General features: G+C 40.8%; 1 protein-coding gene across 6 annotated transcripts in view; it reads left to right on the top strand.

The window, feature by feature from the left end:
* The first annotated feature begins 103 nt into the window (after nt 1–103).
* The window catches only part of arhgap9 (Rho GTPase activating protein 9), a 46,378-nt gene continuing 30,411 nt past the window's right edge, over nt 104–16,070 (top strand). For 3 of the 6 annotated variants that reach the window (XM_005740038.1, XM_013912655.1, XM_013912651.1), the window contains exons 1-4: nt 104–360; nt 12,435–12,765; nt 14,842–15,040; nt 15,197–15,591. In XM_005740038.1, coding sequence (XP_005740095.1) covers nt 12,544–12,765; nt 14,842–15,040; nt 15,197–15,591 — 816 coding nt within the window. In that variant the 5' untranslated portion in view covers nt 104–360; nt 12,435–12,543. Of the gene's footprint in view, nt 361–8,666; nt 8,707–9,635; nt 9,669–12,328; nt 12,348–12,434; nt 12,766–14,841; nt 15,041–15,196; nt 15,592–16,070 lie in introns of those variants that run through there. The other 3 variants (XM_013912652.1, XM_013912654.1, XM_013912653.1) reach the window with 3 other exon arrangements.

The raw sequence follows: 16,070 nt of genomic DNA, 5'->3' as shown, positions 1-16,070 counted from the left end.
GAGTGCCTTCCATCGCCACCTTTCAGCAGAGCTGATTGGTTACGCGTACAATCATATTGGGCCACTGTAACCAATCTTAAAACACCAAACCCGTCCAGCTCAGACTATTTTTCCATCCGCTTAAAGAGCGAGGAGTCTCCATCATCATGGGCTGCAGGGGTAACTTAGTGTCCATGCATGACTATTAATTAGGAAAAGTGCACCTCGGAGTTCTTTCTTCTGCTCCCGTTAAACGAATGATGTGAAGTTATCTTTACTCTTCCCACAAGAGAGGCAAAGCAAACTTACCGAGGCGCAAGTGCTTATATATCTACAGCGCGCTCTGGAGACATAACTCAGCAGTCATCACGTCGCTGCAAGGTGAGTTGTGCCCCTCACACGAAAAGAAGATTGATCACTATTGAATTGTTTGCAGAGAGAACTCATTTTCCGCAAAAATATTTATACATTTTTGCAAAAACTATTTGTGATCCAGTTTGAATTCACTGTTATTTGTGGAAACACTGAACCACGAGATGTTCGAATTTCATTTGTAGGAGTTGTTGTTGCCACATTTGGCTATAGATTGAAACTTTCATTCCCACTCAAACATACAAAAGACAAATGATTTTTGTGTAATGTGTTTTATTTATTTATTTATTTACTGATTTCCTTTCTGCACCTTTACATTGATTATGCTTCATTTTTATGTATTTTGGATGCAAGCATTAATTTTGTAGGTACAATATGAGAATTATTCCACCTTGACAACAAAGTTTTACTCTTTGTTGTCAAAAAAATATGTCGGCAGGCCCTGTCAATTCTGCCTCTATAAATAGTTTACATGCCTACGTTTTCCAAAACAAACATCTCAGAACATGAGACTTTGAAACCACATGCTGTATATACAGTTATTACAACTGCTGAACTGAAACAAACCCACAAACGGCTAACTTATAGGCCCAAGACAAAAGCAGATTTTCAACCTCCAACCATTTCCTGCTGAAGAGCACTTTCCACTCTTCAAAGTTTCCTTTTCCCCTCCCCTTATACACACAGTATTGACTTCTCACTCTCCATTTTTCATTCTGTTTTCTTGACTAATTTCATTACTACGATTGTGCAGACACCACGACTCTCTGTTGGCCATCTCATCATCTTTTTAAAGGTCGCGCTGATAAAAAATCCTCATATCATCACTTTACATATGACACTTTTCATACAGAAATATTTGCATCCTGCTTCTGACACTACATGCGTGCATACAAGTGCATGGATGGGTTAACCACAGGGTGTGATGGAAACACTTTGACTGATGCATTGCATTTTCGCTCTTTCATAATCATTCTTAAGTCCACGCAAAGCAGGAGATTTGCTCCCTTTTACGCCAGCCTGTGACGACAACAGGCTGAAAGATTATTCTCTGCTTGCAACTTTGCTGATTAAAAGCGCCCCCGTACCAGCATTAAGATGAGGGCTACAAGTTCACTCTAATTACTGCTGTGCTCCACAGACTGCTGTGGATGCAGTGTCAAAGAAAAGATTGAGGGACTCGAGCCTTTCACATTGTGGTATGTTACTTGTCAAAGTATTCTTGCTGCACTCTAATATCTCAGTAAGTCTGTGGGCAGTCTGTTTTTATCACAGTGAGAAATGTATAGCTGCTTATATGCAACATGCGGAGCAAACATGTCCTTGCAGTAGCAGATCATTTGGTGCAGAAAGACCTCAACTCACGTTTGTGTTTTCTGCTGTGCGGACTGTTTCTCTATCTCCGGTTCCTGAAGACATCTGGTCCTGAAAAGCAGCCCTAAAGGCCCCCGAATCTACCATATGTTCTTTCTTTGGTGTTCGTTTATTGGTTTGTCTCTTGGTTATAAAGCACTTTATCCATGATTAACTTGTTTTAGCTTTGAACTTCAAATGTTTGTGTGGAAAATATATTTTATAGAGTGGTCGTTGACTGTTTCCCTGAGAGAAACCAGCCTCTGTTTTGTCCAGCCTTTTTATATCAAGTAGAAAATGTTGAATTTAATGTATTTGCAGAGGAAAACATGACATAGAGCAGGTGTTTAATCAGATGTAAATCGTGCAGCAGGTGTAGTTTAAACTTTAATCAGTTTGCATTTTTCTTGCTTATTCTTTGATTAATTGTTTAGGTTATAAATACCACTCACAGCTGCTCGGAGATGAAAGAGTGAAGTCTGCCAACTGTCACACAGTCAAAACTGCTAAGTTCTATATTCATTTATTTTTAAATTAAAGCATATTCTTATGTTTGATGAGCTTAAAGAATTACCAATGTGATGTAAATAAGTCCTGTGATATAGATGTGATCTGTCCAGGGTGTATTTGGCCTCCCCCCCACACACGCGGTCTTTTTTAAATAAATTACTTGTACTTATACTGTAATAGTGGGATTTTTAGTGGCAGTTGGGTTCTCTTTAAGTTACAGTGACAGTGTAGTGTGTGGTATGTGCATGCCATAAATACAGTCATTAGTAATTTGTCTCATCTGCTTGAATAGAACAAAATCACGCTGGCTCATGGTGACATTATGCCATTGGTCGCCCACACCTCCCACTGTTTTCACTTCCTATCCTCACCCACCCGTACGCACATCTTTTGGCATCTTTTCATTACATTTTCATGATACATATTGTTGCATCCCATTGGAGAACAGCACAGGTCCTGATTTACCTGCTATACAGTGTCTATATGAAAGCAGTGATGGCAGCTACGGTGTAATATAGCAGTGGTGCTTACATTCACATTTGTGCTGTGTTTTAATCCCATTTAATCCTGCTTGTACTTAAAGTATCAATGCAGTCATTTTTGCTTTCACTAGGCTGTGTCATGCACATGTAGATGTTAATGTGACAACAGGAACCAGACGTGCTAAGATTGCGTTAGTGCTGAGATGACTTGCTGCAGATAAAAAAATAATCAGCAATAATTTTAACCATTCTTAAAGGAAATTGATTAAAATTTGGTATTTGCTGCTTTTCTTTTTTAAAAATAAATCTAACCTAAATATTGGACCAGAAGGTCGTACACTTTAACTGATCACTTGACACATTGTAAACCTTATTGTTAACTGTGCAATGCCCCTTTACTAAACAAATAACCGCTTGAATGCTCTGAGGGCATCACAGCTGTGCCTCTGTGTGTGTGTGTGTGTGTGTGTGTGTGTGTGTGTGTGTCTCCTCTCTATACCCTTTGCCGTGGGATGTTTAGCTGCTCTTCCTTGCGCCTCAACACTATCGTGCTCACTTTAGCTACACACAGCTAAAAGTGGGTCTTTGACTTGCCTGATAGCTTTTGACAGCTCACTCTCATCCCCGGTGGATCAATGGAGCTCAGAGCTCTTCATTAGAAACATCAATGTACCTCACATTCCCACAGGCTCGGCAACAACTCACCAGCCCAGTCAGAGAAGATTCATTTTTTATTCTGTAAATAATAAATATTGACTTCCATATGACATTTGGTTTGGGAAATACGGTGAAAGAAGGCTAGCTTGTTTGCTCGTCATTAACTGATACTTAATATACGAGTATTAGCAATAATACATTTTTTTATAGTCACCAACTACCTACCAAAAAAGCTCATTATTTATTTTGATTTACTTCATAAAGTATAGAAAATAACACACGGCACACATGTTGTGCTTCAGACAAAAAAAAAAATCAAAAATCAGGGCTCTGCAGACTCGATGTCTTGCTTTATCAACCTTTATCGAGAAAATAAATCAGTCTCTTTAGTTCCTTATCACAATTTGTTTTAGTGCTAAAGCAGTTTCCTCACATTAATCAGTCATTCCACTCACATTGACAATTTTGACAAGTCATTTTTAATCAGAAACATATATTCTGGTTCTGGTTTCTCAAATGCAGATTTGCTGCTTTTATGTGTTCTCCTTAAAAGTGAATTATTGGCACTCCTGACAAAGAGGTTTTGCAGAGCCAAAGGAATGCCACCAACATACAAAAACATTATTTTTGTCAAGCAAGGTAACATGTAGCCACCATGTTTACACATGTACTCCCCATTGGTCCATTCTGAGCAAGGAAAAGCTGTAAAATGATCTTTGGGTTTAAATGTTCAGGATACAAATCAAGCGCGGTTAACATGTCGCCTTGGACTGGAAGGTCTCTGTGTTTATTTTTCCCGTATTTTCTGACATTTGAAAATGAAATGTTGCAGAAAAATGTTGCTGCTGTATGTCATAAGTTGTGCTCATAGATTAAGATAGCGATAACATTGTCAATCAGATTAAAAATAATTCTATGAAGACAGTTTTGAATGGTGTCATTTTATTGGCTTTAAAATATGATGTTAGTGTTTCCAAAACATTTAGTGCTGTTTCTTATATGTAAGCTGCTTACTGAAATAAGAAGCATTTCATGCTTGTTTGGTATGTAAGCTAGAAGTGTGTTGGCAGTGTGTTTTTTACCTTGTTTTCTTCTGTAAAATCCAAAAGCTAATTAAAAAAACGTGATACTTTCTTTAAAGACTGCCCCCTGGGCAATCATGCGCTACTCTGCCGAACTGGCACACTGGTTTGTCTGGTTGTTGTTTATATTCAAATGTGGGAAATGGGAAGTTGAGTAGTATACATGTGAAGTCTCTGAAGAAGTTTGCTATGTGTCGATGCAGGCTGCAGGGTTCATTGTAAACACAAGCATTGCATCAGCAAACCCTTGAAATGATGGCATCACACATATGCAATGCTGCGATGCGCAACAAGAAAAAGATAACACGCACTGGAGACACTGGAGATCGCAGTCGGTCACAGACGTTGTTGTCACAATGACAGTAGCGGGCTTGAGCCAATGGCTGCTCCGCTGTCACTTTCTGCTTTTCTGATTGGCTCAGTAACAGTTTACTCAGCTGATCATTAAAAGAATCCAGCCCACCTGTTTAGTCACATATAAGCGCATACATGCTTTCATACACAGATTCGTCATCCTGCCAGCACACTGGGAAACACAGTGTGTGTTTCAGTGTCTCTCTCTGGTCTAATCATCAATAATGCATGGCTCTGCGAGGATGAAAGGCTGTTTTGGCTTGAGGCATTTGTCTCATATGGAGAGAGAGACATCAGCCCTAGTAGTTATAACTGTACATCCATACACTGCATTCCTTCACATGGCTGTCGTCAGCAGAGCTGCTCATCAGACAGCGAGGAGACCGATTTCCAGCTAAATGTGTAAATGAGCTCATTATTGTGAAGAGGGTGTTTTTTCTTTTGTCTTCATTTTTGCTGTAGAGGGTGTTTTTCTGAATTGACAGTTTAAAGATAAGGATTGATTGCTGTTTATATTGTGAAGACATTGAAACAGACCATGTTTTGAAATATACAGAAAATCTGATTTGACTTTGGCTGAGGCAGATTTTACATTAATTATGTTTATCGCTCACTGCTGAAAGCAAGCATTAAATGCAGGCAGTTTTAAAGTGCAGTTTAGGTAATGCAACATACGGTTTGGTTAAGCACTGATTTGAGGAAACATTTGAGGCATCCCTGTGCTTATTTTAAGACAGCGCTGTGCTACAGAGCCCTTTAATGTAAGAAGTGATGCAATATCTCACTGATTGCAATACTTACCTGACTAAAGGTTGGAGCTCCAGCTGCCAGTGTAGCAGGCAAACTTGGATGCTTGTTTGCATATAGTGATGACACTGTGAAGAACTGAGATATGAAAAGTTGTTTGGCTGACACAGTTATTAATTCAGCAGCCCTGTTTGCTTACAGTGACTTACTTTTTACTTATTGTTGTGGTAATTAATGTAACTGAGCTGCGTGTCTCACATGCAGCAACTTTTTGTCTTATTTTCCTGTGACGCCTTGGGTTATAGACATTTATATGTAAATACAGTACAGTGTACGTGCATGTGAGTGTGTGTTTTCTGTGTGTATACAGATATGGCAGTGTACGCGGAAACCCTTTGAAGTTCCTCATTCAGTCTATATTCCTCTTCCTCATGTCTCATCTCTCTTTGAACACCGTGTAGCCATGATTATTAAAGCCGCCTTCTTTCCACTTCAAACGTATGGAATGAATATGGATATGATATGACACCAAGCTCTCCACCCTTTACTCCTTTCCAGTCCTGCCATGTGGTGAAGTTTGATTGGCCCAGCGATTTTAAATCGTCTCCGTGGGAGATAAACCTGTCTTGTCTTTCAGACGCCGGAGCTGTTTGGAGCAATTATTACATTGATTATTGGAAATGATATGAAAATTGGGGAAAATTATTAAAACCATGTCTTACTTCTCATGTGCTTTTAAATATCTGTTATCTCTCCTCTAAATATAGCGTTTATGACATTGTAGTTTGCATTTACTGTGTAGCCTCAGGATGTTTTCTGCAGCGTTATGGCATGTGGGTTTGCATGAATCCCTTAAAACATAAACAACACATCATTTATACTTCACACCAATGCTTTTCCAGATCATATGTATTTACAGCTTCCTTCGATTGTAGCGGGCCCTCAAAAACACAAACCCAAAAAAGTTGCTTGCAGGTGTGCTGCCATACAAAATCATCATCACGTGCAACAGTAAATGAATCACTTGTAGATGTTTGTTTTTTTTGGTTCAGTGCTGAGGTTAAACATTAAAGGTAACCATATGGGGCGATCGTGGCTCAAGAGTTGGGAGTTCGCCTTGTAATCGGAAGGTTGCCGGTTCGAGCCCCGGCTTGGACAGTCTCGGTCGTTGTGTCCTTGGGCAAGACACTTCACCAGTTGCCGCCTGGTGGTGGTCAGAGGGCCCGGTGGCTCCAGTGTCCGGCCTCTGTCAGTGCGCCCCAGGGTGGCCATCACCAGTGTGTGAATGTGTGTGTGAATGGGTGGATGACAGGTTGTGTAAAGCGCTTTGGGGTCCTTAGGGACTAGAAAAGCGCTGTACAAATACAGGCCATTTACCATATGAAGAAGAGGAAGAAGTGCAAAAAAACTGTCAACGATAACAAATCATGAATAAAAAGAACAGATGTTGTCTTTATCGGGCAAATTTAAATGTGTTATCAGTGACTGCTTTCATGGCACTGAAAAGAGGCTCTTTGTTTTGAATGGCTTCTCTATAGCACGGCTTAGCTGGATAGGCCTATAGCTACAGTTTGTAGGTAAAGGACCTGCATGCCTGTTAGAATAGTGTCTTTTGAACAGATGATTTGAAGATAGTTGTTTGGCCATAGCTGACCAAAGATAGATTTTGAAAGATGTACCTCAAACCACTGTGAAGCATGTTGGTGGAAATACTTAGCATTGCCTCGCTGCTTCAGAGACTGGGCAGCTTGCAGTTGGTGATTCAGCTATTAATTGTGCATCATACCAAAGAGTGCCTGAAAATAAACGTCAGGCCATCTGCGCTTCAAATGTTGACGCTGAATTGGAGGTGGACCTTTCATAATGATTCTATAAATCCACATTTTAATGGCTCCAAAAGAAGAAATCCGGGGTTAGGTTATAACATTGTCGAAAACATTTGAATCCCACAGATATGTTACGGGATTAACAGACAGTACATGCAAGAAAATCCCCAATCATCTTCAACTGAGGAGTGGCCATAAATTCATCAAGTAGCTGCAAGAGAATGGTGGACAGTTATACAAAAAGGATATCACAAGGTTATTTCTGCTGAAGGGGCAATTCTGAAGCACTGTGTTCTGACACTATAGATACTTACTCTTTGGATTTTAGGAGGATGCATCTTGTGTCCCTTGATATATCGGTTTCGAATAGTTACATATTGTGTAATATGTCATGTGTACATATATCATGTACATATGATATACATACTACATATACATGTGTGTGTGTGTGTTTTAAAATGTGTATTTTTTGAAAAGATATGCATTTCAGAAGAAGTCATTTTAAATATGAATGAATGTTTTGGAAAATGTTTGACTAAAACATGCACAGCTACCAAGGAGGCGTATAATCCCTAAAGTACTTAATCCAGTGGCCTCTCCGGATTGCTGATTTGACTGAAACATACTGATGGTATAACGCCAGGTCCTTCTTACTGGTAGTTCAGCGTGCTATGTGAAACATTTTAGACTTATCTGAAACTTATCCAGGTATTAAATAGGAAACCTGAGACGATTTTGAGGCATGCATTTTCCTCTGCTTCAGTGTTTACGACTGTGTGGTGGTGTGTAGAGTATTTCTGACGTCCAGCGAAAGCGTTGACCAGCCAGCTTTCCAGTTGGATCAATAGCTCAATCAATCAGCTGGACTGCTGGTTGCTTTTGTTTGTTCAGCGCAGAACGACTCTCACATGGTTTCTTCCCCTTGTTATGTTTCTGCTTCTCAAGTTTAAGTATTGTTTATTTGCATGAATGAGTAACATCCAGCTCACGCTCCTTCTGTCTCTTTCATTCTCGTTGCTTTCAGTGCATGGGCAAAATGCTGGCTAAATGATGGATGGGGGGGTCAGCAGGGGTTCAGTGAGTGGAGGAAGGATAATTGCCTGCATGGGATTAACTGTGTTTTGTATGGTCTGTGCATGGATGAATGATAAAGACAGCCTCTGTTTGATTTTCTGCAGGACGGAGCTGCTAGTATGTGTCCATTTTTTTAATACACGGAAAAAGGTTATGCCTCTTAATTTTTATTGTACGTTGTATGTTTAAGGCTTATCAGATGTGTGGCTCTGAACATCGAGTGAGCTGGTGATGTTGTTGATGTAGACAAACTCTTACTTCAGGACCACGGTGAGTCTCTCCTGCTCTCTTTCCCTCTCTCTGGCTGTTTCGCATGCATGCACAAATTGTATACTTTCCACTCCTTCAACTCACTTTGACTTGCATGCACACAGAGTCTGAGTTAAAGTGGAAACACTCAAGCAAAGGCAGACAGACAAATGCAGCATTCACTGAGTTTTTCTCCCTCCTCACTTATTTTCATCTATTTTTATTTCGTCCCTAAATTCCTTCATATTTGGTTGTTGATACCGCGTCATAATCCCTGAGCCCTCAGTCCCTGGCACAAACCACTCGTGCCTCTCAACAGCCTTGACAGGGTGCCTGTGTCTGTCTCTGACACCATATGGTCTTCACTGTTTTGTTTGGGCGAATGACGCCAGTGCCCGCTCTGCTGCTATGTGACCTGCAAATAGACACTCTGGTCTTATTTTCTTTTTGTAGATGCTGACGTGAGATCTTAAATATTTTTCATTTTGCTATTGGTGAAAAAATTCTGAAATTCTACTGAGATTGTAACCCTTTTTTGGATTATTTCAGTAAATAGCCGATGTGAATAATACACAGTGACGGTAATTAAAATGTTGAGTCATGGAATTCTAAAGAATTTGCTGAGATACTTTGTCTCCACTTTGAAAACTGTCTTAGCTGTCGCCCTTTGGGAGAGTCATACTGAAATCCAGATTAATACAACCAAGGACTTTAACCCTGCAGTAGCAGCCTAATTTGCACACAGTATAATAAACCATGCAGGCTCTGTTGTAGCAGCGTGTGGATAGTCTAATCTGCTTTTCCTTTACTTTATTTTTTGATGTCTTCTTATCAGTTAGTAATTTCAAAGAGTAAAGACAGGAAAAGGCAAACAGGTGTGCAGAAGCGTCATTAAAGCTCTTCCTGTTTGTGTGTGGAGAAGAGCACATCCTGGACCCTCTATATGATTACTGTTTGTTTTTATCTTCTTTTTTACGCCAAGGGTAAGTTGTAATTTTGGCTTATGTAAATAGCAAATTACACATTACCGAAGCCGTGCAGCAAGATTGTTAAGCCTAAAAACAACTACCACTTTCTGCTTAGTTTTGTGTAATTACTGCATCTAACGGTGCTGCGCTCCAGTCTCGTTGTCAGTGCAACTCATCAGCACTTGCATGAAACGTAGCAGTTGTTTGGCCGTTAGATTTTACAAACTGTAACTAAAACTCCCAGTGATATGGCAAGTCAGAAAAACAAATGGCAAGATGGAAAGGATATGACCCAAACTGTGGTTGAACCTTGCTGCGTGCATGCTGTTTCCTGTTTGCTTGCTTGCCTCGTGCCTCTGACTTCTGCCTCTGTCCCTCCTGAACTTAGCTGCACTTTTAAATAGTGCAGTCATATTTCTAAATATTTCTCCACTGCCCACTTTATTAGGTACATCTTTCTAGTATCAGGTTGGATCCCCTTTTGTCCTTAAAACTGTCTTACTTGTGGCACAGATTCAACAAGGTGCAAACATTCCTCTGAGATCTTGGTCCATATCAATGCGATAGCATCACACAGTTGCTGCAGATTTGTCATCAAAATTACTCAGGTAGACTGTGGTGTTTAAACAATGACTGGTTGGTATTAGGGGCCCCAATATCCCCCACACCATCACACTACCACCAACAGCCTAAACCACTGGTACAATCAGGAAAGCCAACATGATTTGTAGCCTCAGTTTCCTCTTGTTAACCTACATCCAGTGTGGTCTTCTGCTGCTGTATCCCATCTGCTTCTAACTTCAATATTTTGTGTATTCTGAAAGATCTCTTCTACATACTTTGGTTGCAGTCAGCAGGTGTTTGAGCTATTGTTGCCTTCTTATATGCTTAAAGCAGTCTGGACATCCTCCGTTGGCATCAACAAAGTATTGTCACCTAGAGAACTGTAGCTCACTGGGTATTTTCTATTTTCCTAACCATTTTCTGTAAACACTAGAGATGGTCTCAATAAATCAGCAGTTTCTGAAAGACTCGGATCAGCCCATCTTCCACGCTCAAAGTCCTTTAAATCACTTCCTGATGCTCCGTCATCCTCATTTAAAATTTAAGGAGGTCATCTTTACCATGTGTGTATGCTTAAATGCATTTTGCTGCCATGTTATTGGCTTATCATATATTTCAGTTGAACAGGCGTACCTAAAGAAGTGGTCGGTGAGTGAATATTAACAACAGCTATGATTTATTTTTCAGCTTGTGTATACAGTAGAACTCTATTTTTCAGCAATTCTCATCTCTTGTATTGCACTTTTCATAAAATGTTTCATATAGTAAAAGAATATTAATTTGAAGGCGTGCAAAATAGTTTTATGTGATCATTAATGCGTAATAGCTACTTCGCAATTTCAATTGCTTCCCATTTTTCTAATGTGCAAAAGGGACGTTAGCCGATGTCTCTTTAGTTATTCTATTCATAACGTGGTATGGCTTTTATTCAGATTCATTACATTTTGATGAAATGCTCCTGTGTGCCTTCCAGTGCACTTCCTGCTAGTGTTAGCCAGACTGTCTTCCAGGCAGGCAGTTCTTCCACCCATATGCTGTTACAGACGGGTTTTACTGCAATTCTCTATAGCCGTGGGGGGTTACATATTCTTTCCCGTGCTTTAATAACAGTCGGATTATCAAGGTTCAGCCAGCTATCCCTGGCCGCCCTCACATCAGCTCACAGCTCTGTTAAGCTTCTTCCATTCCTCTACTACTCTGGTTTTATTATTTTCTCACCTAGCTCTAACAATGTGGTCTTGTTGTATCATTTGGCTTATCCCCAGCTTCCAGACCTTTTCCTTTCTCTTGTCTTGTCCAGCATCCCTGGACTCTCCCATCCTCAGTGACGTGAGGTACAGCAGGTCTGACTGCTGCTACGTAGCTCGGGATGTTCCCCTTCTGTTCATGCTCGTGTGTTTGCAGATTTGCTTGTAGGGATGGTGGGTGTATTTACTGTCAGTGTGTGAGGCTGTATTTCTATGTGTCTGGCAGAAAGTTAGATGTTCTCTTATGTAAGCGGGTCTTGGCTGCATAAAGCAAGGGTTTAGCTTAGGGATGCTGGCTCAGGTGGAGAGATGGAGACAGATGCTATTTTAGGTATACTGCGCTCCTTACATCTTCCATACGCATGAGCTATTCACTCACATGGGTCTCTTCTAACAGGATGAAAGGACAATAGAAAAGTGGTGCACTGTGGTTGTGTACAAATATCAGCACTTCATCCTCCTGCTTGTCTACTAAATATAGCAAAATAGGAAGTGGGAAAGAAAAGTTTATTTTATTCATTTGTGAATGTTATTGCAGTGATCCATGCCGTCACTGAGCTATTTTTGTGCAGTTGGTGGATAATTAAAAGCCAGTTGTTAGTAAATGAAAAAATGCAATAAATGCCTAAAGATCAAAATAAAGTCTTGCTTAATGTAAGGACCAATGCAAATTCCAAAGATATAAATTTTACAGTGATGTAAAACAGAAAAGACAATTGGATGAGATGACTTGAAAGAGAAATTTCACAAAGAGAAAAACCCTGCCAACTCTAAAATAGAGATATTTTTTATAGCTTGGTGATTTTCAACAGCTTAATGCAGACCTCCATTTTTAGCTCTGAAAGGATTCAGATTCGCTCTCTTTGAACCTGCACAGCACCAGGTGACATTTCTACATTGTTCTCTCACAGCTTTGGTAATCTCTCCCTCTCTCTCACACTGTGTTTGTCTGTCCATGTGCCTGTTTCAGAGCATGGCAAAGTCCTGGCTCCTGTCTTGCCTACCCTGCACTGTCCCAACTCAAATCACAGATCAGCATACTTCCAGCAAAGCTTGCTGAACAGGACTGTGGGAAAGCCATGCTCTCTGGTTCTTGGCGGCGCTCTTTTGGTCATCAGCAGCCTGCTGCAGGATCTGTAGTGAACAGCAGGGGGATGACGGTGTGTGGAGTCCCCAGTGGTACAGTGGTCCTCGAGGCCCAGTATGACTACAGCTACCGTGGAGCAGACGGACGGCAGGTTTGCATACGGGAAGGTGAACGCTTCATTCTCCTGAAGAAGACGAACGCTGATTGGTGGCAGGTGAGAAATTTTTTTTAATTTTCTCTGTCTTTTGCGTCAGTGGACTCATAAATGTCATGAAAACAAAAACATGTATAAATAGAGCAACATACTGTAGGTTTCTGAGAAGGATAAATTCATATTTTACTAGAAGCCTTAGAAGATGTTGCAGGGCTAAAAAAGGATGTCAACACATAAGTGACAAAGACTTCCTTCCTTTACAGTAGAAAGAAACGTGTTTACAGCCTGATACAGAAACAGATTGGGTCTCTCACTTATATGGTCCTATTGAACACATTTGCATGAGGTTATTTTGTTACAGCTCATTCTTTCAAACTTTAGTAAGCCTTAACATTAGGGTGTCTTGATGCATAATCAATCATCCAGGTAAGTAAATCCCAAAAGGTTGATTCTGTTCATCTGGATGTAGCATTTTCAGTGGGAGAAACGTTTCGTCACTCATCCAGGTGACTTCTTCAGTCTCAGCTGACTGCAGGTTTCCCCAAACCTGTGAAGATTAAACATATTTAGCATTAATTAGCATACATGTCTGTCTCTAGTGATGCACCTTAACCATGAACTGATGCATACACTTTAATGGAAAAGTGTGTGATAGACACGCTGGACCACTGTGTGGATATCATGCATTGGCTGCCTTAAATGTGAAACGGACACGCATGCTTACGTTACAGTACCATCAGGGAGAGATTATATATTTAAATCCAACAAGTCGCTCGTGACCAAGGTGGGCATGAAGGACATTCCAGGCTCCTTTTATGCTAGAAACGATTAAACTAGATGTCTGATAAAATATGACATCCACACAGTGGACCAGTGTTTCAGTTACACTCTTTGCTGTGATATCCTGTGATATCGGATTGAATGACAACACTCTAGCCAATGTTGAAACTTTAGAAACCAGTGGGGGGCATCATAGTCCTATGTCCATCTTTCATATACATAACAATAATATTTTTACAATAAAAACTAATTTTAATGAGTAACTTTACATTGTGGGCACAGTGTATCTAGAACTGCCTCAAAATAAACTGCCTGTAGGTTAAATTCAATCCTGACTTCTGTCCAAATTGTGAAATTTGTTTAGTTTAAGAAATAGCAACAATGGCAGGCCTGTCCTATATTGTACAACTACAATAGATTTACATGTAAAACGTTGCACCACAGTCTAGCGGCTTTTCTCCTTTTTAGCTATTTTGTGCCTGTGTGTCTCCTTTCTCCTCCATCTTCCTGTCTGTGACCTAGAAATCAGTCTTGGTATGCCGTGTTGAAGGATGTCTCTGTTCGTAAAATGAACCCAGAAGAGTGAGGGCCGAGGAGAAAGGAGGCCTGCCAGAGGAGCTATGGCGGAGGATACAACTTTAGTGTTTTTACCTTTTGTGCATAAAGAGATACAGTTGATGATGGGCTACAAAATACGGCTCATTTGTATAAGGTGCTTAACTCCAAGATCAAAGTTGTGTCCGTGTGTGTGTTTCTTAAAAAAGGTATGCTTTGTCACATTGGGTTACATTGTGAATTTAAAAGTAGCTCTAAATATTTAAATGGTCATCTGTTGCATAAAATACAGCAGTAGACTGGAACACAACAGTGAGCCGACGATGAATGAACGATGTACACGTGTATTTAACTGACACCACGATGACTTCAAAGCACGGATGAAAACGCACACTCAACACAGAAAAGCCCCAGCCGGCCACATGATTCAAACTGAGAACCTCCTCTCTATGAGGCAAGAGTACTCACAACTGTAACGCACATCCGGTCACATCAAAGGAACAAATACTGCACACTAGCTATTCAGATGTAACTCTTACACTGGAAAAACTACTCAGTTATTGTTCACTTTAGCCACTGAGCTCATTAAATGATGTGGGCTGAGAAAAAGGATGTTATTTTTTTAAAAAGGAAGTTGCGGGTATACTCGTTGCATGTGCTTGATGTCAAAATGAGCTGTATCATTAAACATTTCCGCAACCCCTTCAGCCTTCAGCTGTTTGTTGCCGCTTGGTTGGACTGAAAGCATTTATGTAGCAGAAAAGAGAGAAAGCCTTTGGAATTCTGTTTGTTCTCTGACAGGTGCGGAGGATCGGGGCAGCCAGTAAAGCAAAGCCGCTGTATGTTCCTGCCACGTATGTGACCGAGGTACCTATCGCGCCCATGCCCTCCCCTCAGCGGCTGACTGCAACTGCCTCACTGAACACCAACTTTAGGATACTGCCGCGAGTGTCACTGTCTCCCAGCGCAACCGGAGCTACAAATAATGAACAGCGCCAAGGTAAAGTGCAAGTTTAAGTATGTCAGAGGCAGTTATTAAAATTACCTGTGGTTGAGGCTTTTTAGTTACAAAGCTGGCTGTGTCGCTTTTGCACTTACAGACAAATAAGTTTAGAACAAATGTGGAAGTATTCGTTTTTTTCATCTTCTCCTGCAGTGAACAAACTCCTCTATCACTCCATGGAAAACCTCAACTCCAACAGTGTCTTCCAAGGTCTGAAAAACAACACCAGCGTGGATAGAGGTCACTTCCCAACTTTGCCCCTTTCTGGATTCACCTTTGCTTCCAACTCACCCACCTCCTCATCAGGCCACCTTATGGTCCCTGGGTCTCAAGCTACTTCCACAGCAGAAACAGCACCTACAAATTCCAGGGTAGTTCCCACAATCACCCGGAGCCAGAGCTCAAACAACCTGCCTGAAAACCTGATGGAGAATCCGTATGATGAGGTGGGCGGTGGCTTCAGCAGTCGCACAAACCACAGGATTCCCAAGAAGTCTTGTAGCCAATGGGACGTAGCAGGAGCTTCAGGCAAGAACAACCATCTGCAGGTAGGTCGAGTCAAAAAAACCCAACAAAAAAGAAAAGGCGAAGGCATTTGCAGCACTGTATTTGCGACTAGTTTGTCTGCTATGATTTCTGTTGTGCTGTATTTTAGGAAGCTCTTTGAAAAATTCACTTTTTTTACACTTAGTGACAGTTTCATAAATCCTGGCAGCAAAGATGGTAATATCAATAATATAGACAGGGGTGCACATAAGTGGTCCGCAGGTGTGCATTCGCTGTCAAAATAAAAGACGCGCACCAGATAAGAAGTTGCAACGCGCATTTGCGTACATAAGATTTTCTGGAGGAGGACAAAAGTTTTTTGAACTCTTAAAGATGTCGAAGAAGCAAGTTCCTTTAAGCAATTACTTTGGTGTTCCTCCACCTCCAAAGAAATGTCAGAAGGAGTCCGAACCGCAAAAGAAGCACGTATTCTCAGAAAAGTGGTTGCAGGAGGTGAGCTGGCTTCAAACAAATGATGAAC

This window comes from Pundamilia nyererei, unplaced genomic scaffold (genome assembly GCF_000239375.1).
Source record: "Pundamilia nyererei isolate P.nyererei 1_Seehausen unplaced genomic scaffold, PunNye1.0 scaffold00096, whole genome shotgun sequence".
Lineage (NCBI taxonomy): Eukaryota > Metazoa > Chordata > Actinopteri > Cichliformes > Cichlidae > Pundamilia > Pundamilia nyererei.
Note: the sequence above shows the minus strand (reverse complement) of the source record. Positions and strands in the feature narration are given on the sequence as shown.